Here is a 24046-nt window from a genome sequence, read left to right as displayed (position 1 = left end):
GCCGGTAACACTAAAAATAAAGGTAACCTATAGGTGACCAAATTATGTCCACATTACTATTTTAGGTATTAATATTTAAATTTATTTTTATTTTAATAGTTCACCGTTAAATTTTTATTAATTTAATCATAATTTTAAATAATTCAATAAATGTAATCATCAAACTTCCTAACTAAAACATTTAACTTTTAAAACAAAGACATTTCATATCTATTAATTATTCTATTTATAGTTAAATTTATCTAATTTGGTACATAATCCTTTTAAAATTAAATGTCAAGTGCGTTATTCTTTTCTCTTTGCTAAAAATATTATATTTTCATTTAAATAATACATATTCTGCGGGATATTTTGACAGATATCCCTAAAGGCTACAATCACTTACAAATCTCTTTTTCTGTGTGTGCAAATTTCATTATATTTATTTTGTATGCTTGAATTTGAATTTTTAAGCATGTAATTTTGATATATTGTTTTCAATCAACATTTTGCTATTTCCTATTTTATATAACTAATAAATATAGTTGGTACTATGCTTTAATAAAATGTTTGTTTGTTGAACCTAGAAATCAAAATTTAAAAGCTTGATAATATTGAACTTTTCTTTTAATTTATTTGTTTATGAGTTTTGAAGCTTTGGTAAAACGACCCATAAAGCGTACTGTAATTTTTGACTTTGTTTATCTATTTTCGTCTGCATATTTTATCATATGTTAGGAAGTAAAATGTTCAAATTTTGTATTTTTGTTTTGAGAATATTGCTTTATTTTGCACTACTTGGTTCCATTACTATTGGTTTTTTAAATCGTAGTTAATTCTTGAAATTAGAAATTAAGTCCAGAGTTAAAAAATATGATTTTACAAAACCTAATTGTTCAATCAACAATTATATAAAATTTATGAATATTTAATTTTTCATAAAAAAATGAAAGAATTAATTGAGTTTCCTTTTTTACATTGATAATGATTTTTTATATTTTATAAATTGATTAAGAGCTTATCTTGTGTTTTATTTTTTAATTATTTACGGAAAAGTAAAACATTTAATAGATGTGTAATGCATCTGTTGTAAAAGCTAAAATTTTTAAAGTGAGTTACCAAAATAGAAATATAGACATAATTAGGTGACCATTTATAGAGTTTACCCTATAAATAATCTTACAATGTATATTTATGTTGTCGCTCTTAATTGGAAAGAAATTATCATAATTTCAACCAACAATTTATTGATTATAAATGCATTGTTGGTCGTAATGGCAATTTAAAATTTATGTTGGTGAGCAATAGGTCAATATCGAAGAATTCGTCTTTTCTTTTTGGTGTGTGAAATCCATGTTAGTCCAATACCAAATTGGTACTGGATACTATTATCATCTTAAATAGGTCCAATTTTAAGTTCCTTGACTAAAATTTTGCTACTTTTTTTTTTTATTTTTATAATTTGGTGGATTGATAAGAATATAATTGTCAATGCAGGAGAATGTGGGTTCGAGTGCATTGAAGCGTATTATCTTCCTATTTATAAGTTGGAAAAGCATTTTGTACCAAATATATATATGATTAAAACTTATAATAACTTATAATGAGATTGTTTAACAAAAACTTTTTAACTAAAACTAATTGATATATAAAATTATAAAATTGCTATTTTAAATTAAATTTTTATAATTAGAAATAGAATTAAAATATTGAGCTTAATTGATAATTTAAGAACTTATATTTGCTATAAATATCTTCAATAGAGTAATTGAGATATATTTGTGTACATATAATTTATTAATAAACTATAAATATACATAATTTAAAAATATTAATAAACCCAAAACTATAAATCAATACACCTTTAGACTTTAGTGCACCAATAAAATACTGGTTACTTACCTCGGGAAATCCAAATAGATGAAGTTGCAGGAATCCTTTGACGATGTAAACCTAAAATAACTCAAAAAGGATTGTTGATGAAGTAAATATATAAAGAAACTGCCCTTCATTCATCACTAATTTATGTCATTTGGCAAAAAATGGAAAAAAGGAAATACCATTTTCAAAAATATTGTGTAGGATCAACCATCATTTAAATCCATGAAATAAAAGCACATAAAAACAGCACGTCACACTCTTGATACGTCAAAATTAAACATTTAAGAACCCATAACGCTTTTTAAATTAAGCTCTTTCTTTTTTGTGTACAGCAGTGGACCATTCGATGCTAACAATGGATCATATGTAAATGCGCAAACTAATCAATTTGATGCACATTTCTCATTTGTCATTGCAAAGCACCAGGCATTGCACCTTTTTGGTAGGGTGCGGCTCTGCTGTCCCTAGGCCCGAGCCACTAACTCGTTTCAAGCTACCCAATTTTACTGGTGCACACTTGATACATGGAAACCATACCAATGACAATCGCAAATGTCAGGTGAATATTATGCACAACTCTGAAAATAAATATAAATACCTTTAATCAATGAACTGAAAAGATAAAAAAAACCTGTTATTCCGATTAATTGCATCCATAAAGATTATGCCTTGTTATGCTAATGTTCTTAAAAATCATCAGAACTCAATGTGATGGCTTAATAATTAAAAATATTTATCGCCTCGAGTATGATCTGGATTAGAGTCGTGCTAGTTACGTTTGTTGTTTAGGCTTTGTCCTGTTATACTAAGAGTCGGACACATCACATCTGATTGATCTATCGATCATGTCAACTTTTAACAATAGAAAAGAATGAAATTATCAATAGAAAAAATCAATTTATTGTAACACCCCTATACTCGGTTTGACCCAAGGAACTTGGTTTATGGATATTACATTTGGTGTCAAATACTCACCTCAATACTTACCATATGCATTAAATAAAAAAATACAACAATTAATAACTAGTTTCAGATTATAGAAATACAAACAAGGAATTCTGAGCTATTCCACGTCAAATTTATCTTTCCCCTTTTTAGTTGAGGATTTCGGTACGACGTTAGCTATGGAATTAAAACAATTAAAATTCATCAATACAACAATATCATAGCAAATTATATAGAAAATGCTCTCTTCTTTGCAACTTTCCGGCAACCATGGGGACGGTGATCCTCATCCTGAATATGATCGTAATACTAAAAAAGTGAGATTCAAAGTTCATGCTGTTGATTAAGAAACTACTATGACCGGAGATCCAGAATCTCAATCGGTTTTGTTAAGGAAAGACAAACTTTTGGGGGGCAAATCTGGTGAATCTGCCTTGGATCGATCTACTCCTAATGTGGGATGTGAGAATGATTTTGAGTTACTCGAAGGAGATGTGAACACGACCCATATCGATGGTGTTCCGGCCATTACTTTTTCTGATCATATTAAGGAGATTCTATTTAGATAAATGGAGTTAACTGTTGTTGTTAAATTATTAGGGCGTAACATTGGTTACAATGCCCTGTATAATCGTATCATGTTTCTTTGGAAACCAGCTAACTCTATTCTATTAATGGACATTGATAATTGCTATTTTTTGCTCAAATTTCAGGATTTTGTAGATTATAACAGAGCTTTGATGCAGGGTCCTTGGGTTGTATATGGACAATACTTGACCGTCTAGCCATGGACTAGACATTTTAGTCATTCACAACCCTACCCCAGTATAGTTTTGGCCTGGATTCGTCTACCGAATCTACTGGGTTATCTCTACAAACGGAAAATAATTAAAGTCATTGGGGGCCTCATCAGAAAAGTGGTTAAACTTGACGTTCAGACCTGCAATCAGACCAGAGGTAGGTTTCCTCGTTTGGCTATTTATCTTAACCTCGAAAATTCGTTGATTTCTCAAGTGATTATTGATGGAGCCATTCAGAGAGTCGAATACGAAGCCCTTCCAACGGTATGCTTCACCTGTGGCACATACGGGCACGTTAAAGAAACATGCCCGTCAGTTACGATCGAACAGAACCTGGCGGGGCCTTGTGGTGAACCAGCGATCGAGATGGATACTCCTAATAAAGGTAGATCAAACGGCGAACCTTTTGTTTCCAAAAATGGTGACAAATAGTCAATTTTTGGGCCGTGGATGCTGGTAGAAAGAAAAACACCACAGAGGAAAAAGAAAGAGATTCCGGCAAAGACTAAGCCGAAACAAACGAAACAACAATAAGGATCTCGGTTTACGGTGCTGATGGGGAAGAAAGATTTAATCAGTGATGGAAAGTTTTCTGCTGGAGATTTTTTAGGGGAAAAAATAAATAGGAAGGAGGTTGATATTCTAAGGGATTCGGCGGTTAGGGCTACTACTAATGTTGGTTTTAGGTAATCTTTTAATGCAAGCCATAAGAGTGGTTTGGGTGTAGGCTTAGTTAATGGATCGGGTTCTAAGGAAAATTTAGGGAATGAGAGCTTATATTGAATGGGCAGATTATCTAAAGCTTCATTGGATAAGTTATTGGGCAAAAGGCTTGTGGGCATAGACGGCAATATTAATTTTAAGAATGGCTTAATGTCTATTTTACCAAATCAGATTCCTTCTAATAATGGTGAGTTAAATTCGGAACATGCAAGAGCATCATTTAATCTTATTAGGTTTGAAAGTATTCAAGGCAGGTTGGGTTCTAAATTTCAAACTAATCTCAACGCAGATGAGCTGGAAAAAATTAAAGCTCATTATAATCCTGTTTTTTACAAGTCTGAAGGTTTCATCATACCAATAGCCAATAATTCTCTCGATCCAGGTAATCATTCTTCTATTATTTTTAGTAAAAATACTCATAATCCTCAACAGGTTCTTATGGAATCGCGGTCAAAGGAGCTTTCAGAGTCAAATGAGCTTCCGGAGTCAAAGACCAGAAAAGTGGTGGAAGTCGAAGTATTCGTAAAAGCTCTTTTGCCTTATGAGGTAGAGGAAATCGATTTAAATATTCTAGAAATTTACGCATTCCTTTAGCTGAGTCTATAGAAGTCATGGAGGAACTTTTATCGAACCAAATCCTTGATAAAAATTTAAATATCGAAGTTGATGGTGTTGTTTCTAATCCAAAAGGAATCAGTGGCCTTGAAAACTAGGTTTGACTTTCTTCCTTTAATTTTACTTTATTTATGAATATAATTGTTTTTTCGTGGAATTGCTAGGGGTGTGCCAATGTTAAATTTCCTAGAATTTTTTGGGAATATAACATGGAATATAAGCCCGATATAGTTAGCCTTTATGAATTGAGGGTTAGTGGGGCCAAGGCAGACAAAATCATTGCTAAGCTAGGGTTTTAGTATTCGCATCGTGTTGAGGCGGTTGGATTCTCTGGGGTATTTGGATTGGTTGGAAAGATTCAGTTTGACTTGAGGTGGTTCGCAGTCACCCACAATTAATTTTGACTCGGATTTGGCAAATTCCTTCGGTGCATCCTATTTTTATCAATTTTGTCTACGGGAGCCCCAACAGGAAAATGCGTTAAGTGCTGTGAAACGATTTGAGGAACACTAAGCTAGTGGGTTAGATTCCTTGAATGGCTATTGGTGACTTCAACACAATATTTTCTTCTGCTAAGAAATCTGGATGTGTTTCTAAGGGCAGGAGATGTCTGTATTTTGGTGACTTTGTTGATTCTTCTAAGCTCCATGATTTAGGTTTCAATGGTCCACATTTTACTTAGCATGGGGGTACTTTGTTTGAGAGGTTAGATCGAGCTTTGGAAAATGAGGCGTGGATTCGTAATTTTCCAAATTGTATGGTCTCCCGTCTCTTGAAGATAAAGTTAGATTATCGCCCTCTGCTTTTTGGTGCTTAATCCGAATATTCCTCCTCCCCGGGAAAGACCTTTTTGGTTTTTAATTTGGTGGGTTGAACATCCAGATTTTGGCAAAATTTTAAAGCATAATTGGGAGTACTCTGGTAATATTTCGAATTCTCTTAGTAAACTCACTCTTCATCTCAATGAGTGAAATAAAATCATTTTTGGAAACACAACCACTCGTAAGAGAGACATTATCAAAAGAATTTCCAAACTCCAGGAGAGAAATGATTACTCTAGTTCTAATAGTTTTAATCAAGTTGAGTTGTCTATTCGTCAAGAACTTGAGAATGTCCTTTACTATGAAGAGCTCATTTGGAAACAAAAAGTGAGGTGCGACTGGTTGAAGTTAGGGGATCGAAATACTAATTTTTTCCACTCTCGTGCTTTACAAAGGAGTAAACAAAATCGCATTTTTGCTATTCGCAATTCTGATCGTAATTGGATTTACGATCCTGAGGTCATTGAAGGTGAAGCGAATGAATTTTTTCAAAGGCTCTATAGAGAAATTCCTGCACCTTTGGGTTTTCTACCTCCGACCGCTGCTCCCTAACTTGATTCTAGTGATATCAGTTTCTTGGGGAAACTGATTTCTAATGAAGAAATTAAGGAGGCCCTGTTCGCCATGGTTCCGCTTAAAGCTCCGAGGAGTGACGATTTTCACGCCATTTTCTTCAAAAAGTAGTGGGACTCGATTGGGGGAGCTGTATGTGACTGGATCCAAAAGGTGTTCGACGGTACTTCCATTGAGCCTGAGATAAATAATAGTTTAATTGTCCTAATTCTAAAAATTAACAATTGTGAAACTTTTGGTTAATTCAAACCAATTAGTCTCTGTTTAGTGCTTTATAAATTAACGATAAAGGTTATAGCTAACTGGTTTAAATATATTTTTCCTAAAATTATTGCGCAGGAACAAGCTCGTTTTATTGCAGGCAGGAATATCAATGAAAACATCATCATAGCTAAAGAGGTCATTCATTCTATGAGATGTCAGGAAAAGAGGAAATGGATGGCGATTAAAATTGACTTGGAGAAAGTATATGATAGAGTTAGCTGAGAGCTTATCGATGCTTCTCTACGTGCGGCAAGTATCCCTGAATATCTTGTTAATGTCATTATGACCTCTATTTTTAATTCTACTATGCAGGTTATGTAGAATGGAGTTCCTCTTTCAAAATTTAGACCTGTTAGAAGTATCTGCCAATGTTGTCCTCTTTTTCCTTATCTCTTTGTGCTTTGTATGGAGTAGCTAGGACACCTAATTCAGTCGGCTATTTTGGAAGGAAATTGGAATCCTATTTGTCTTTTTAGAGATGATCTCAGTATATCACATCTGTTTTTCGTCGATGATTTGGTTATCTTTAGTAGAGCATATTTAAGGCATTGCAAAATTTTGAAAGGTATTCTGGCTAGATTTTGCTTGTTATCCAGGCACAAAATTAATGCAAGAAAGACTAACACTTTTTCTCTTAAGGTGTGGATGAGTCTTTTGTGTACTCGATTAGTAGTTTTTTTGGTTCGAGAGTTCATAATCTTGGTCAATACCTTGGAGTTACCCTTCTTCACCAAAGGGTTACTATTAGTACCTTTCAGTTCGTGGTGGAAAAAGTTCTTGGTAAGCTTCAAAGTTGGGAAGCCAAAACGCTCTCTTTAACAAGACAAAGTACTCTAGCTCAATCTGTGCTTAAATCTATCCCTAGCTACTTCATACAGTCTATGATGATACCTAGGAAGACTCTGGATGAAATAGAAAGTTTAGTCAAGGAGTTTATATGGGGTTCATCTGAGGGGAAAAAGAAGATGACTTTGGTTGGTTGGGATTCGATTTGTCAACCAAAGATGTGTGGAGGTCTTGGTCTGAGGAATCTTCAGGATCAAAATATATCTTTTTTAATGAAGTTGGGTTTTAAATTGGTGTCTGACAATGAAGCTTTTTGGGTTTGTGTGCTTAGATCGAGACACCGTGTGCAAGATGAGTTACCTGTTTCTATCATTAGATATAGGAGCTCTTTCTTATAGAAGTCCCTCTAAAAAATTTGGGACTTATTTCATGAAAACTTACGTTGGTCGGTTGGAGATGGTCATAAAATTCAATGCTGGAAGGATAATTGGATTCCTAATATTAAGTCCATGGGAAATCTTATTTCTCCTGATGTTAATATAAATTATGAGTGTTTATTGCATGAGATGACTATTAAAGATGGTTCGTAGAATTTTGATCTTTTTAGAGTTGGGCTTTTGAATGATATTATCCAAGTTATTAAGGGTATTCCTCCTCCTCATGATTCGAAAGGTCCAGATAGAATTTCTTGGAGCCACACTTCGTCTGGTGCTTTTTCGTTTAAGTCAGCTTATACGAACCTCAAGAAAGGTGTTTGGAATCCGGTAGATGAAAAGTGGAAGAATGTATGGTAGTTTTTTGGTCCCCAAAAGGTTCGTATTTTTATTTGGATGATTTTACAAGGAAGAGTTCTTTGTAATGTTAAAAGAGTTAGAAGGGGTCTTTCGGATGATCCCTCCTGTTACATTTGTGGTTCTCATACAGAGGATATTTTACACATTCCATGTGATTGTCCGGCTGCTAAGGATGTTTGGTTCCAAGTTAACCCAGGTAAGTTTCTTGAAAATTTTTTCTCTCTTCCTTTTCAGGACTGGTTCTTTCTTAATTTGCAGGTGAATAGGTTGGTTCTCGAGGGAGGAGCTAGCTGGGCATGTCTTTATGGTCTTATTATTTGGTGCATTTGGAAAAATCAGAACTTATACATATTCCAAGGCAAACCTTGGAATCCAAATGAGATTTTTCAAAGATATTATATTTGGGCAATTCAGTTTTGTCTGTACCGCATAAGGCTCATAACGGATCCATTCAACTCCCTATGAAAGTGCATATATTTGAGGATTTGATTCTTCTCAACACTGATAGAGCAATGCAATTGGGATCTGGTCTTGCTGCTGTAAGGGAGTTGTTCATGATAAGGAAGGAAATTTGATCGTTGGATATCATCGCGTCCTGGGCAAATGTTCAGTTTTTGATGCGGAGCTCTAGGCATTCTTGACGGTCTTAAAATTATCCAACGCAGAGGACATGTTCATGTCACTATTGAGACTGATAGCTTGGAAGTTGTCAAAAGCATCCTCGGCAGCTCTTCTACTGAGTCCAACTCAGCTTTGATTAGGCGAATCTGTAATATTTTGTCTCAAGAAAATCATTGGATTCTGAGATATATTCCGATGGAGTATAATCAGGTTGCGGATTGCTTAGCTAAGCAAGCTTTGATGGAAAAACCTAACCTGTAGGTGTTCGGTGTTCCACCCGAAATTACTAATTCCTTTATTGATAGTCCATGGGCCGGACGGCCAGGCCCGGCCCGACCGCCCGCCCATGTGAGGGTTTGGGTAAAAATATAGGCCCGAAATATGAGCTTAGGCAAAATTTTAGGCCCGTTTAAAAAATGGGCCGGGCCACGGGCAAGAATTTTTTTGGCCCGGGCCCAGCCTGGCCCAAAAAATATTAAATATATATTTTTTTATTTTTAAAATATAATAGTTTTTTATTTTAAGTTTATTTACTTTCATTTCCCTAACTATTGTTACAAAATAATAATAATAAAACATCAAGTTTATTTTACTAATCAAATGTTAGATTTTGTTACAACAATTAATACAATTAATACAATTAATAATTTGATAAATTTACTAATCAAATGTTAGATTTTATTACAACAATTAATACAATTAATACAATTAATAATTTGATAAATTTACTAATCAAATGTTAGATTTTATTACAACAATTAATACAATTAACAATTAATAATTTGATAATTTTACTAATAATTAATTTTAATAACAATTAGTTTTAATTTTATTAAAAAATTATTTTAATTTTAATTAAAAACGGGCCGGGCCGGGCTCGGGCCCCATATTTTTTCTTCGGGCCGGGCCTGGGCAAAATCTCAGACCCATATTTCAAGCCGAGCCTGGGCCTAGTAAACGAGCCCGGCCCATGGACATGTCTAGTTTTTATGCTTAAGTTTATTTTGTAATTCATTAGTTTGTTATTTTCTTCACAAAAAAAAAATCATCAATACAACACAATTCAATTTTATATCGAATATTTCAATTTTTATTCAATATTTACTTAAATTCTATTTTAGTCCCTAAACCAATACATAATTTTTATTATTCACAATTAATTTTATATTTTCATACAATTTTCACTTTAAACGAAATTTAAATTCCTATTTTCACTCAAATTCCTAGATTTTGAATTTTTCACAGTTTAGTTTATACAACTCAAAATTTACAATTCATTCTACAATTTAATCATTTTTCATTTATAACTTAAAATCTATCAATTTAATTCCTAATACTAAAATTATTCAATTTTAACAACACTTAAAAACTCAATAATTGCGAAAATTTTGACATGGGTCGAGTAGTATTTAACATTGAAATTCCAAAAATATAAAAATTACAAAAAAACTAAATTAACTAACCAATTAAACTTTGAAATTTTTAAAACCCTTGCCATGAGTCCTTCTTTCTTTCTTTCCTTTTTCTTTTCTGTCTTCCTTTCTGATTTCGTTGGCTTTCTCTTATTTTTTTTTGTTCATTCATTCTTTTATTATACTTACTTTATTATTATATTATATACATTTATTTAAATATTAAGTAAAACATATTATAATATATATTTTAATTTTAATTTATTAATAATATATATAAATTTTACACTTATGTCGCCATAATTCTTTCTTTAGTTCTTTTAGTTATTCTTTAATCTATAATTCAACTTTCACCCTATATGTAATTTAATTCTTATACTTAATTACTCTTAATTCAAACAAATTCACTTAATTAAAACTTAATTAACTACACAACTAGCTTCGTAAATATTTTTAATAAATATTTACGAATCTAATTTACGAAAACAGAGTCCCGATAATGTACTTTCTGACACTCGTAACTATCAAGTCGTTATAATTTATTTAATTAAATTTTGAATTAACTCTAAATATAAAAGCGTTGGTTATACTTTTACGGCTAAAACAATGGCAGAAGGCAGTTACAATCAAAAAAAAAAAAATGGGGCCATTTGGGAGGAAATACGGGACCCAACTTCAACAAATGAAATAATGGGTAATTTTTACTAGGCTTGCACATGGCTCATCATTTTGGTGACAGACAAAAACCATCAGCTCAAAAAAAACCTCAACCAGTCTCTTATTTTTCTCATTCTTTCACTCCTTTTAGATTCCGAGTCCCCACACTATTTCACCATCCCACCATTATCCTTACAACGCAACCACTTACCCCTTCCCCTTGGGGTCCCAGTTTAAGTTGTCATTTTAGTTAAGTCCCCTCAATTATGAATTTGCAATGTTTCCACCCTGCCATTTTTCTTTTTCTTTCTTTAATACCCATTTGACTTATGTTCATCACATGCTTCAGATTCATTGGTTTACTGTTTTTTCTTTTTCCCCTGTGGGAGCTGCTAAACATCAACATTCTTTTATCCAGTAAAGTATTTTGTTCATCATTTTATATTACGTTGTTCGGGCTTTCTCCAACTCCTTTGTTACATTACTTTTTCTTTATTATATACACTTTCATCCAAAAAAGGGCTGGAAACTTTAGTTCTAAGTTTTGACATTCTCGTAAAAAGGAAAATGCTTTTTTTAAAGTCAAAAGTGTTGTTAAATTTTAATCCCTGGAAAAAATGAATATTCTAGTAACAGGTTTCATTTTTTATTGCTTATTAGCTATCCATGTTAGAGTCAATTTATGTTGATTACTGAAGGGCTCTGATTTCTTTTAATAATAATAATAGCAGCGATTAGGTTGGTGGTGACGGGTGAGGGAGAGAATTACCTAGGTATATATATATCCCCACATCACATGCCGTCATGCAATGGCATCACTTTCACATTGGGACTGCCCTTATTGCACTTAAGGTCAACCCACTTGCATATGTTTCATATAAATTCAACTTCTATATCATTTTCCATTTTCATTTTTTTCCAAGGAAATAATCATCGAGAATCTAGCATATCAACTTCCTAGCTTCAAGGATCAAACGGTCATGATATTCTATAATACTAAAAGACCTTTAATTTCAAATTTATGAAGCAATATTTATGAACATTGGATGCCACAATGATGATGACAAGATGTATACCTAAATATGTGTAGCATATGTAAAGGTGATCATAAATTCCATTACCAATGATAAAATGTAATTTACCTTTTAGCAAAACAATTACTTGATGAAATAATAAGAGATTTTTTTATCTTAATCAATAGTTGAGGATTAGCACCTATCCTTTAATGAACTTATAAAATACAAATGATTAATTACTAAGCTCGTTATAATAAATACACTGAAAATTAAAAATAAAATTAAATTTTGCCTTCGATACTAATATTATTGAGACTTTATTGTTGTTATCAACATAGCGACAATAATAATAGACAATTGATTATTCACTTAGATAAAAAGAAAAAGTGTAAATGGCAGCCATGTTACTTAAATTATTATTATTAATCCATTATTTTTAAAGATATGAAAAAAGCTGGTTAGATTCTAATAGCCAAAATTGCCTTTCATAATTAAAACCCTTTAGTAAAATTACATTCAACTAAAACGCAGCGTTTATATTTTAGAAAGTTTAATAATTGGATTTAGATATAATTATTTGTAATTAGAATAATAATTGTAATTGATGGATCCTACTGAATTGGATGTAATGTGAGCACCTTAATTATATTTTTTAATTTTAAGTAATTACGTAGGACATCATAAATTCATTTTAAATTTTTTATACAAGTTTAAGTTATATTTTTGTTACATTATAAGTATGAACACATATGAATGTTTGAATTGTTATGACCGACGATTTATTATATTATAAATCTTTAAAAAATTAAAACAATAATTTATGCGCATTTAAAATTCTAACAAAAATAATCTTTAAATCCTAACGTTTCTTACAAAAGTTTATGGTCAAGAATTTTATTATAAAAATAATTTATATGTTATAAAAGTGTTATAATATATATTTATAAAAATAATTGTAAAATATATAGATATGACTTATTTATGTAGTCATGCTATATATTATTAAATAATATATTTATTCATAAAAAAGTTACGTTTTTATTATAATTTATTTGTAAAAAACTTTCTAAATTTATTGCAAAAAATTATATTATTTAGAAGAAGTGTTGTGAAATTTATTCAACACTTTATAAAACCTTTTTTATTATAAACATTATATATTATGAAATTTAATATTATTTTTTCACTTTATTTACATATTATAAAAAGAGTTATAACATAGCATGGTTCTTTTTTCCAATATAAGTTTATATATTTTTTATGATAAAAGTTGTAGACTATTTGTACCATAGACTCAAATATTATATGGTAAATGTTAATTATGCAAATACAAAAAGTTTTTGTAACACCCCTAACCCGTAACCGTCGCCGGAATAGGTTAAGAGGCATTACCGGACTTTCAACCCAGTTCAGATTAGTAATTCATCAAACATTTAACAAATATTATCTTATCCACATTTGACCATTTTAACAACTAAGCCAAGTCTCATGGCTTAAGAACATCGAAACACATAACTATACAATAAGCTAAAATAACCAAAAACATATTCCCCCTAAACTAGCCTATACATGCCATATTTACACAACTTCCATGAGTTCAAAAGTACCGAGAAGTCGACTGGATAGTGTGACGCTTATCTCTGACGTCGTTCGAATCAAGCTAGCTAGCTAACAAACCTCTATAAAACACGAAGAAATAAATTGAGTAAGCATTAAAGCTTAGTAAGTTGATAGGTAATTAATAATCAATCTGTTAACATGCTTTTACCAATCCTCACAACATGTTCTCAAGACAATACAATCAAAATTTCACATAGTTCCACTATTTACTCATGTTGACATCAAGCTGTTTACTCGAATCATAGTCACTAATTTATTTATATCCTACGCTACAGAACTCCAAATTAAGATCCGCTTGATTTTTTCGAAACTAGACTCACATATATTCTTACCATAAAATTTTCAAAATTTTTGGTTTAGCCAATAAGTACAGTTAATTCTTCAAAGTCGTCATTGTTCTGCCGTCTGATAGTTCCGATCCTTCTTAGCTAAAAATTAATTATCTCTTAATACGGGATTCAGATGATATTTTTGTTTGTTTCTCTTGAAAATAGACTCATTAAGAAGTCTAATCATGTAAATTCTAACCCATAAATATTTTTATACAATTTTTATTGATTTTCCAAAGTCAGAACAGGGGATTCCGAAATCAGTCTGACCTTATCTAACAAAAATTCAAATATCTCACAATACGAGATTCTTTTGCTTACACTGTTTCTTCTATGTGAAAGTAGAATCAATGAGCTTTAATTTCATGCCTTATTCAACCTTTAATGCGATTTCCCACAAATTTTTAGTGATTTTTCAAAGTTATACAACTGCTGCTACCCAAAACTGTTTTATTGCAAATTTTACTCTTTCATGATTTCTTTCATACATTTCATGTCATTTCAACAAACCTTTCTCATGTCTTAAAACATGATTAAATATCATTTCATCATTTTTCTCTATTAAATACTCGAATATGTTCCGTACGTACCTGTATTGTCTCGTACTAACATCTTTCTCATTCATCTCATTCTTTTATCCGTTGAACCATTCGGAATAGAAATCGGATACTCAAATATCTCACATGATAAGTACCTAAACCATGGCCCGTAGCCAAATCAAGGTAACTTATCCAAAGAACTATTATTGTGGCCCCAAGCCAATTTATCCGATATGCGTGGCCCGTTTATCATTTACTTCTCTTAATCAAATTAGAAGACGATTACGGAATTGAGTACTTCGTTTTCACAATGCCATAGTAAAACTATGGTCTTGCACCTTGTTACATATCACACACCGAAGTCATAGCCCAGCCATGGTCTTATACGGATCACATATCACATTGATGCCATAATCCAGATATCGTCTTATACAGTAGCACATATCACACCGATGTCATATCCCAGATATGGTCTTATACAGAAACTCATAATCACATCACACCGATGTCATAGCTAGCTATGGTCTTATACAGGAATCACATATCGCATGTTATCATGGTCCAACCATGGTCTTTTTCATCAATTCGTTTTGGCCTCTGAACAAAAGTACTCAAATCCATTGTTCCAACTAATTTTTACTTTGACTTAAGCATTATTTTACAATAATCAAAATTTTATAACATTCATATACATTAATGAAAATCTAGTAATCACATTTTAGGCATAGTCAAAGCATTTAACAAACATTCTAATGAAGTCATCACATTCCTCGTCACTTGCTCTTATACGGAGATCTACTAATCTGATACTTTTTCTTTTCCTCGATCTAACTTTTTATTTGATCTTTTCGGATCTGTATAAATGAATTTAACATCAATTTAACACATCTCATATTCAATTCAATCCAACTTACATATTAGGTAAAAGTACAATTTTGCCCCTATACTTTTAATTAATTTCAATTTCATCCCTAGGCTCGGAAAATGAAATTCATACAATTTAATCCTTATTCCAAGCCTAGCTAAAATTTTCATTTAACATTTACAGCCCATGTAATTCACAAATTCATAAAATTTTCATGAATTTTACACATTTACAATTTAATCCTTAAATCACATTTTCATCAAAATTCCTTTAACAAAAGTTGTTTATCTATCAATAACCTTTCATTTTATACCATAAAACTTCATAATTCATCTGTATTCATCCATGGAAAAACTTTAATACCTCAATAACTTTGCAAATAAATCCTCAAGATAGCTTGATTAGGTAATTACGATATCAAAATATAAAAATTACTAAAACGAGACTTGAATACTTACCCAATTAAGCCAAGTAAGCTTGCTTGAACTCTTTTCTCTTAGCTAGGTTTTCATAAAAAAATTTCGAGAAAGATGATGAAAAGATGATATTTTCATAATTTAATCAATTATCATCTTTTAATATATTTTATTTCCAATTTCATCATTTTCTTTAATTAAAATTTCATGGATGAATCATCATCCTTATTTACTAACTTCTCTTAATGGCCTATTTGTCATATAAGGACCTCAAACTTTGAATTCCATAGCTATTTGATACATATAGCTACTAGAACTCAACTTTTGCATTTTATGCAATTTGGTCCTTTTATCAATTAAACGTGAAATCGGTAAAGTTTTCTTAACAAAAATTTCATACGAAATTTCTAACATAATGCATACCATAAAATAATATTAAAATAATTTTATTTTCGGACTCGTATTTGTGGTCCCGAAACCACTGTTTCGATTTCACTGAAAACGGGCTGTTACAGTTTTCTTGCACTATATTGTGGGATATGATACCATTTAAGGGAATTGAGCTAAACACAAGCACCAAAGATGACTCACGAACTTTTTCGTTTGAAACATTCAAGGATTGGAAATGTAGTTGAGAGGACATTTATTGTTATAAAAAATATTTTTCGTATTAACAATATCATCTGAATGTAACATAAAAAATAATGGTGGATCGTACTAGCATGTTATATACTTTATAGCTTCATGCATAAGTGGATTTGGATGGTTCATATTTCAAGAGTACATAAAAGAAAAGATATTAATAATGTTAATAGTACAATTTCAAAATCGATAATTATGAACCCGATCAATGACTAACATTTAATGAAAATAAATTTATATTAAATATTAAAAGGAAATAATCCAACAAAATACGAAACACTAGAACAATTAGACTAATTTTATATAATGTTTATTTTTCTTGTTATTTTATTATTAATCGTATTATTAACTAAAATTTTAAACTAACATAATGCATATAATAATTTTATTTTAATTTTTATCCTTTTTTTGTCATTCTAATAAATTTTTATTAAAATTAATATTTTTAAAATATAAATTATATAATTATGTAATTACAATTTATATTAAAACATAATTACAATTTTTTAGTACTCAAATAAATGGACCCAAAATTTGTAATTCCTAAGACCCCTATTTTTCTCTATCATTTGTTTAATACTTTCTCTCATTCTTTTTTTTTTGGTTCCCTCTTTCCAGTCATTCACTAAAAAACAAAACGCTCATCTTTCCTTTCCTTTTAAAAGAACATAATAAATTCTCACCTTTTTTATTCTCTTCAAAGTTTCTTTTTCTTATTCCAAAGAGAAATGGAGAGCCAAAGAACTGTAAACAAAGAACCCAAAAATCTATCACCATGTAGCAGTGGAAGAAGAAGCAGTACGAGCAGCCATTCTAGTTCACCCGAATTCGAGTTTTGGATGGTTCGAAACCCGTCTTTTCCTCAACCCGATCTCATCTCCGCCGATGAACTCTTCGTTAACGGCGTTCTTCGTCCTCTCCATCTCTTAGCCAGCAAACAACCCGAAGAAAACCCACTAACCGAGCAGAATCCACCCGCCGCGTCAGAACCTTCTGTACCCGACCCAGAACCCGAAGCCGGTCCTCGTATAACATCCCAGTCGCTGCCTGTTTTATCAGCTTCGAAACGGTGGAGGGATATCTTCAAAAAAGAAAAGGGCAAAAACGGAAGCAAAAATCAACAAGACAAGGATAAAGAGAAAGAGAAAGAGAAGAAGAAAGAAAAGAAAAATCAGAGTCAAAGCGGAGGGAGTCCAGCTGAGTTGAATATAAACATATGGCCCTTTTCAAGGAGCAGATCCGCAGGTACGAGCGGGACCAGACCCAGGATGACCGCCGGTACCCGGAAAGTAAGTAGCGCTCCATGTTCCCGCAGCAACTCAGCGGGTGAATCCAAGTCTAGGAAATGGCCGAGCAGTCCCAGCAGGGCAGGGGTTCATTTGGGTCGAAGCAGCCCGGTTTGGCAGGTTCGTCGTGGAGGTTCCGCTGTTAAGAGCTCCGATGTTATGGCCCGGACCGCTGAAAAAGGTAGCGGTAGAAAAGAAGTTACCGAAACTCGTCGCGGTAAAATTGGGAACAGTGGCAACAACAATAGTAACAAAGCCAGGGTCTTGAATTTGAATGTGCCAATGTGTATTGGGTATAAGCATCATTTGAATTGTAGAATCGACAATAACAGTGCCACGGTTGCCGGCATTGGTACCGACCCAAACGGCGGCAGCGGCGGAAATGGTAGAACCAACGGCCCTAACGTCGGAACCGGTGGTAACTTTTTTAACTTGCGGAATCTTTTCAGTAAGAAAGTTTATTAAGTGTGTTAACCTTTTTTAAGTTGGATTTTAATTTTTTTTATAGTAAATTTCTTGTTTATCCTTTTGTTATTATTCTCCCTTGAATCCATATGTAAACATAAAATGAGTTGTCTTGAGTCTTAATTTTACATTTCATTTGCTACATAGTAGGGATGTCGAAAGTTTTCTACTTTAAAAAGATTATTTTGTAGACATCACATATATCTTGGAAATTGTGGGCTCTGACTTCATACTTATTTCCTATACCAAATTAACTATTAAATACTAGCTTTGTCACATCAGCTACGAAAGAGGGAAATCTTAAAAAGAATTTATTATGTGAGCCGTAGAAAGTAGACGAATTTTGTTTCTCCATTAGTTCTCAGGGAAATCTCCGCAGGCCCAGCGTTGTCGTTTCACATTATCACAGTTTCCAGATTCATGGTATCCCTTCTAAATGAAATTCACATCACATCATTGTCTTGATTTAATTTGTTAATGAGGAACCAGCCAAGCATCACTACCACCAACCTTATCTAAAATTACCATTACAATATATAAATCAAGGTACGTAAAATTTCTTGGGTTTTGATCTTCTATGTTGGCACACAAGTAATTCAAAGGAAGTGATTCTCTCTGTTATGTGTAAATTGGGGACCTCAATCTTAATATATAACTTTTGCACATCAATTAAAAATTAGTTACTAGTACTTTATTTAATAATTAAAATTCAATAAACCTTAACCAAATTAATTTTTTTAATTTGATTAATCTTTTATTATAGTAATTTCAATATATATGGAAAGATGGGAGTTTTCTATCTGTTCATTAGAACCTAACATTTCTAAACAATAGGTAAATCTCATCTATTAGAGATATTATTTTAAAAAATATTGAACACCTTACATCTCAGTCCAATAAAAGTTGATTGATAAATATTTGGGAAAGGGTAACGCCCCAAATACAAATGTCGGGCCATATGGGCTTAATCTGTTTAGAATTTTCAGAAACTGAAGCTGCCCATTTTGTCTAACAGTGTAGAGCCCCATTTTCATAACATGTTGAATCGGGTCAAGTATTTTATTTATATTTTGTATGTTTTCTTAAGTTCGTTTTAATTTGAAATATGAGTCTACTATTTTGGTCAAACACGTTCATATTTATAAATGATTAATCTAAATTTATTTTTTAAAGTCTGTCCATATTATTTTTAAAATCTTCTTTAAAAATATATTTATATTTATTTTAATTTTATATATATATTCATCTTAATTTATTTTAATGTTTATATTATAATAATATTATATATTATATATTATTATAGATTTAATTTTTATATGTCGTAAATTATATAATATATGAAAACAATTAATATAAAACAATAAAAAACTTGAAAGATAGGTTGATCAAATTTGGACTTTAAACGTTAAGCCTAAAGTTAACCTAATCTTTTCACCTAAATCCATTTTTCGGATGTAATAGTTTGGTTGAACATTTTTAAATTTCAGACCGGTCATGGATTGCCCGATCATCAAATGAGTTAGTTTTGGCTTTGGTTCAAGGATAAAAAATAGAATCTAGCCGCCGACAAGCATATAATTTTCGGCTCAAGGAAAGCACATGAGAAGATCCGGTTCGAGCTGTAGGGAATAAAATTCCCAAGTGTGAAAATCTCAAAGGTCAAGCCAAGCCAATCTTTAAGCCAAGCGAGCCATAGAAACAGAAGTTCCTCCTCTCTATTTTATCTGTCGTCTCTCTCGGAACTTGCTTCTCTATCAGATAAAGCGAAATCTGACAAAATTGATGGCCTCACGTGACAAGAAATCTGGGAAGCCGTCGAGCAGCCGCGCCGGTGGAATACGCACGCTCTCGGATCTGAACCGGCCCTCTGGACCCGATTCCGACAGCGATTCCGATGATCCCCAGGAGTACTACACTGGTGGCGAGAAAAGGTCATCTCTTTTCGCTTTTATTTTCTTTCCATTTTTCTTCAATTTATTTGTGGCCTTTTCTTGTTGTTATTATTAGCATGAATCATCCAATTGTTTGATTGATTGTTGAGTAAATTTAATGGTTGAAAGAAGAATCTGATTTATTCATGAGTTGTTAAAGTTTCAAGCTTGGTTGATTTCTATGGATTTTGAGAATGAATTTGGATGAGAACTTAAGAACTTACTTGGGGTTTATACTATCACCTGCTACTTTGGGTAATTTTTTGGGGGGACTTTATGATTTGAGTGGTATTGGAGACTAGAGTTAGTACTTGCAAGGTATTAACACTGCTTTCACCTAAATTAAGTGCTTGAGAAGCCTATCTTGGTTTGATGATGTGATAAACTAAAACCCCAGTTTCTCACAATAGCAGATCATGTTCGCGTCATTCGTTGAATACAAATTATGAGGGTAAGTCCAACGGATTTACATTAGCTTTAGATAGGAGATATAATCGTCAAGAATTAGGGATATTAGTAACTGGAAAAGATCCTCTCTCTTTTTCTTGATATAGGGCAAGTTGAATAAGTTGTCATCGTTATTTTGATTTAGAAATTTTGGCGTATTCAGTTTACTTCTTGTTTTGTTTGAATAAACACATGCTATCTAAATTGATGTATTAATAATAATTTGAATAAAATTTTAACCTTGTTGAGTACTTGCCTGCTTGATCGGAAAAAAATAAAATTGATTCTTAGATGATACTAATAAGTCTTCCTTCAGAAGTTTATGTTGTTTGCTGCACATTAGGTGATGTGTAATTATTATTTGCATTTTATAGTATTGGAATGTTTATATGCAATAGTGCTGGATTTTAGATGTATCTCCTGTTTAAGTACCGAGTTTCTATGTTTTGACTTGCATATCTTATGTGAGGTCCTGGAACAAGTTATCAACACAATCATCATTCTTTTTATCATTGATGAAGCCATTCCTTTATTTATGTTAAGTTTTTCAGATAGAATTCCCAACCTCACAATTCAATATATTATGATGGCATGCTTAAGGATGATCAACTTTAACTCTGTTTATTGCAGTGGCATGCTTGTTCAAGATCCTTCAAAGAAAAATGATGTAGATGAAATTTTCAATCAAGCTAGGCAACTGGGAGCTGTAGAAGGTCCTCTCGAGCATCCTCGTCCATCAAGTTCAACAAGTTTTACTGGAACCGGTAGATTACTCTCGGGGGAAACTGTTCCTTCTGCACCTCAGCAGCCTGATTCCATTATTCACAACATAGTTTTCTGGACCAACGGTTTCACCGTGGATGATGGCCCTCTGAGGAGGTTGGATGATCCTGAAAATGCAGCATTTTTAGAGGTAATGAAAATTAGGATTGAATACCTCTTTTAAGAAATAGAGTTATAGAAAATGAATAAAGTGACAGCTGTTATTGGATGTGGGTGATTTCTGTTCATCTTTTGGAGTGAATACTCAGTTGCATGACTACGGTTACTGAGTTCGGTCTTCTGCATACTTGCCTTTTCCATTTTGTATATTGTACAAAGAGGTGTCCCATTCTATATGTTTTCAATTCTTTTATGGGTGGATTAATTTTTATGTTTCAGAATGCCATTTCTTGTTTATTAACAACTTGGTTGCATCTCGAATCAGAGCATCAGAAAGTCTGAGTGTCCTAAAGAGCTTGAGCCTGCTGATAGAAGGTCTTCTGTTCATGTCAATCTGATAAAGAGGGACGAGAAATGCCCTGTGAGTCTCTCTCTCCTTGTTAGCATTATTTTTGCCTGGAAGGTTGAACTAGTCGAATTTAGAAAGTGATGCTGATTGAAAGGGCCTTATCCAAAAGTGCTTCTGTCTTCTTTTAACAAGCATAAAATTTCAACTTGGTTGATTCTTGATTTGAAGTCCTTTTCGAGGATAACTCCAATGTTTGTCTTCTTGCAGGAACCAGAGAAGAAACGCCAAGTAGCATTTCAAGGTGTAGGAAGAACTCTTGGTAGCAGCAGTACTTCGGCAGCTCCTGAACCGACTACCGGTTCCAGTCCTCTCAACACAGCTCCGAACCCTTCACCTGGCTTGGTTGTAGATGAAAGTTTACCATCGACCTCAATTCAACTTAGGCTGGCTGATGGGACTCGCATGATAACCCGCTTCAATCTCCACCACACAGTTGATGACATCCGTTCCTTCATCAATTCATCTAGATCTGGGGGTGCAACAAACTATCAGTTGCAGATAATGGGTTTCCCTCCCAAACTTCTTACTGATCCAACCCAAACCATAGAGCAGGCAGGCCTTGCCAATTCTGTGGTAATCCAGAAGTTCTAAGCTCCGACCGTGTCGAAAGTGTCGTATCTGCTTATCTCTACAAGTGCTTATTGTACCTAGTGAAAAAGAATCCATCTACTTGAAACGATTATGAACCACTACTATATACTGGAAGCAGGTTTTTGATGGTTCTTTCTAGTTGAATGGTATGGAATTGTTTGAATTTTTTTTTCTTGAACCAGATAATCATTGTAGAAGTGGTCAGTTTTTCTCCCTACAGAGGATTATTGGTATATCCGTACATATATTATATACACATGCCAAAGTTGCTGCCGTAAGCGTTTCATTCTTAAGCTCACCATTTCCTTGCAAGCTCTGATGACAAAGGGAAGGGTTGGCCAGGGATGGAGACTTACATCTCACCCTTTCACGAGTTATACAGTTCTTTTTTTATCTCCATCGATGGTGGTGTATAGATTGGACAGGAAAAAACAACGTCGGCCAGAAGCAAGGGAAAAAGCATTAAGGGATATAAATTAGGATCCCTTAATGCTTTGCGAATCTCTCCACCAAAAAATCTGATACGTTTGACCAATAAGTTTTGGTGCCTTTATACCGTAATTGCAAGGTGAAATGATGAGTATAAATTAGGATGTAAGAGTCTTGTCATGAAAACACAATGAAGAACCACTAATGGAACGATGCGCTAGCCAGCCTAGGTGCTTACGGAAAATAAGCCGACGACATTTAGATTGTATACCTTATAATTTATTTTTATCTAAATCAATATGTTGATTACAAGTAGTAGTGACTAATTTTCTTGCTATTAGAATTTTTGCTAGCAATGAAATGTGTTCGATTTTCATAGACAGAGATTCATGATAAAAAAAATAATGAAGTGAACAATTATCACACCTCATTATTATAATTTTAGGTATTATTATATTTATATAATACAAAACATAATATAAAACAAATGATAGAAATATAATTAGATACAAAAGTAAGCAGATCCCCCTATGATTTTATGGGATGATTGCACAACCGTAGTTTCCAGAAATGGGTATGGTCCAGGTCCTTAATCTAGATGCACAAACAATAATTTAAAATCATGATGATCCGATTTCACTTTTTGATAAAAAGCTTCTTTAATCCAGGATTCTTTTTCTTTCCTCGTAATTATTTACGATATTTCATTTTTATCGTCCAATTTTTAGGACGATTTATGTTAATTATTTAAGTTTTAAATTTTTATGGCGGTTAATTTTACATATCACATTATATTTGTGCTTTCATTTTAATCACAATATTTAGGTTGTTTTTATTTTGGTCACCCAAAATATATATATATAAATATTAAGGATTAAAGTGAACAATAAATAGAAATCAAAATAATACATAAAAATTTGTTAAATTATACTTATTTATCCCATTGTCGAAAATTCTAAATTTAAGTTTTGAAATATATTTTTAAAATATTAAGATTCAAATTACAATAGTAAATCGATTGACATTATTAATGAATAAAAATTTTCAACAATTTATTTTGATGTTTTGAAATCATTTTCAAAAATCATCAATAAAACTATTGTCTTTAATAGTTGTCCACAAAACTCAATTTATTTTCATTATATGATCTTAATCTTTCATGCTAAACTAAAAATAAAGAAAAATCCTTGCAACTAATTAAATTAATTAATTTTATCTTTCATTCCAAACAAAAATCATAATTTTTCATCACTTCTTTAACCGAAGAAGAACAAGCAATTAATTTAATTAATTGCAAATACTTTTTCC

The 24046-nt window shown here is 32.3% G+C and overlaps 2 protein-coding genes across 2 annotated transcripts; both read left to right on the top strand.

The window, feature by feature from the left end:
- Positions 1-16907: 16907 nt before the first annotated feature.
- LOC105770571 (uncharacterized) lies at positions 16908-18191 on the top strand. Its single transcript, XM_012591828.2, has one exon. It carries the CDS (start codon positions 17027-17029, stop codon positions 18047-18049), a length of 1023 nt encoding a protein of 340 aa, XP_012447282.1. The 5' UTR covers positions 16908-17026; the 3' UTR covers positions 18050-18191.
- A 1417-nt stretch (positions 18192-19608) lies between these two features.
- Positions 19609-22524, top strand: LOC105768897 (plant UBX domain-containing protein 4). Its single transcript, XM_012589152.2, has 4 exons — positions 19609-19980; positions 21058-21340; positions 21635-21730; positions 21926-22524. Exons 1-4 carry the CDS (start codon positions 19832-19834, stop codon positions 22307-22309), a joined length of 912 nt encoding a protein of 303 aa, XP_012444606.1. The 5' UTR covers positions 19609-19831; the 3' UTR covers positions 22310-22524.
- The last annotated feature ends 1522 nt before the right edge of the window (positions 22525-24046 follow it).

This window comes from Gossypium raimondii, chromosome 5 (genome assembly GCF_025698545.1).
Source record: "Gossypium raimondii isolate GPD5lz chromosome 5, ASM2569854v1, whole genome shotgun sequence".
Lineage (NCBI taxonomy): Eukaryota > Viridiplantae > Streptophyta > Magnoliopsida > Malvales > Malvaceae > Gossypium > Gossypium raimondii.
This window is presented reverse-complemented; position numbering and strand designations above follow the sequence as displayed.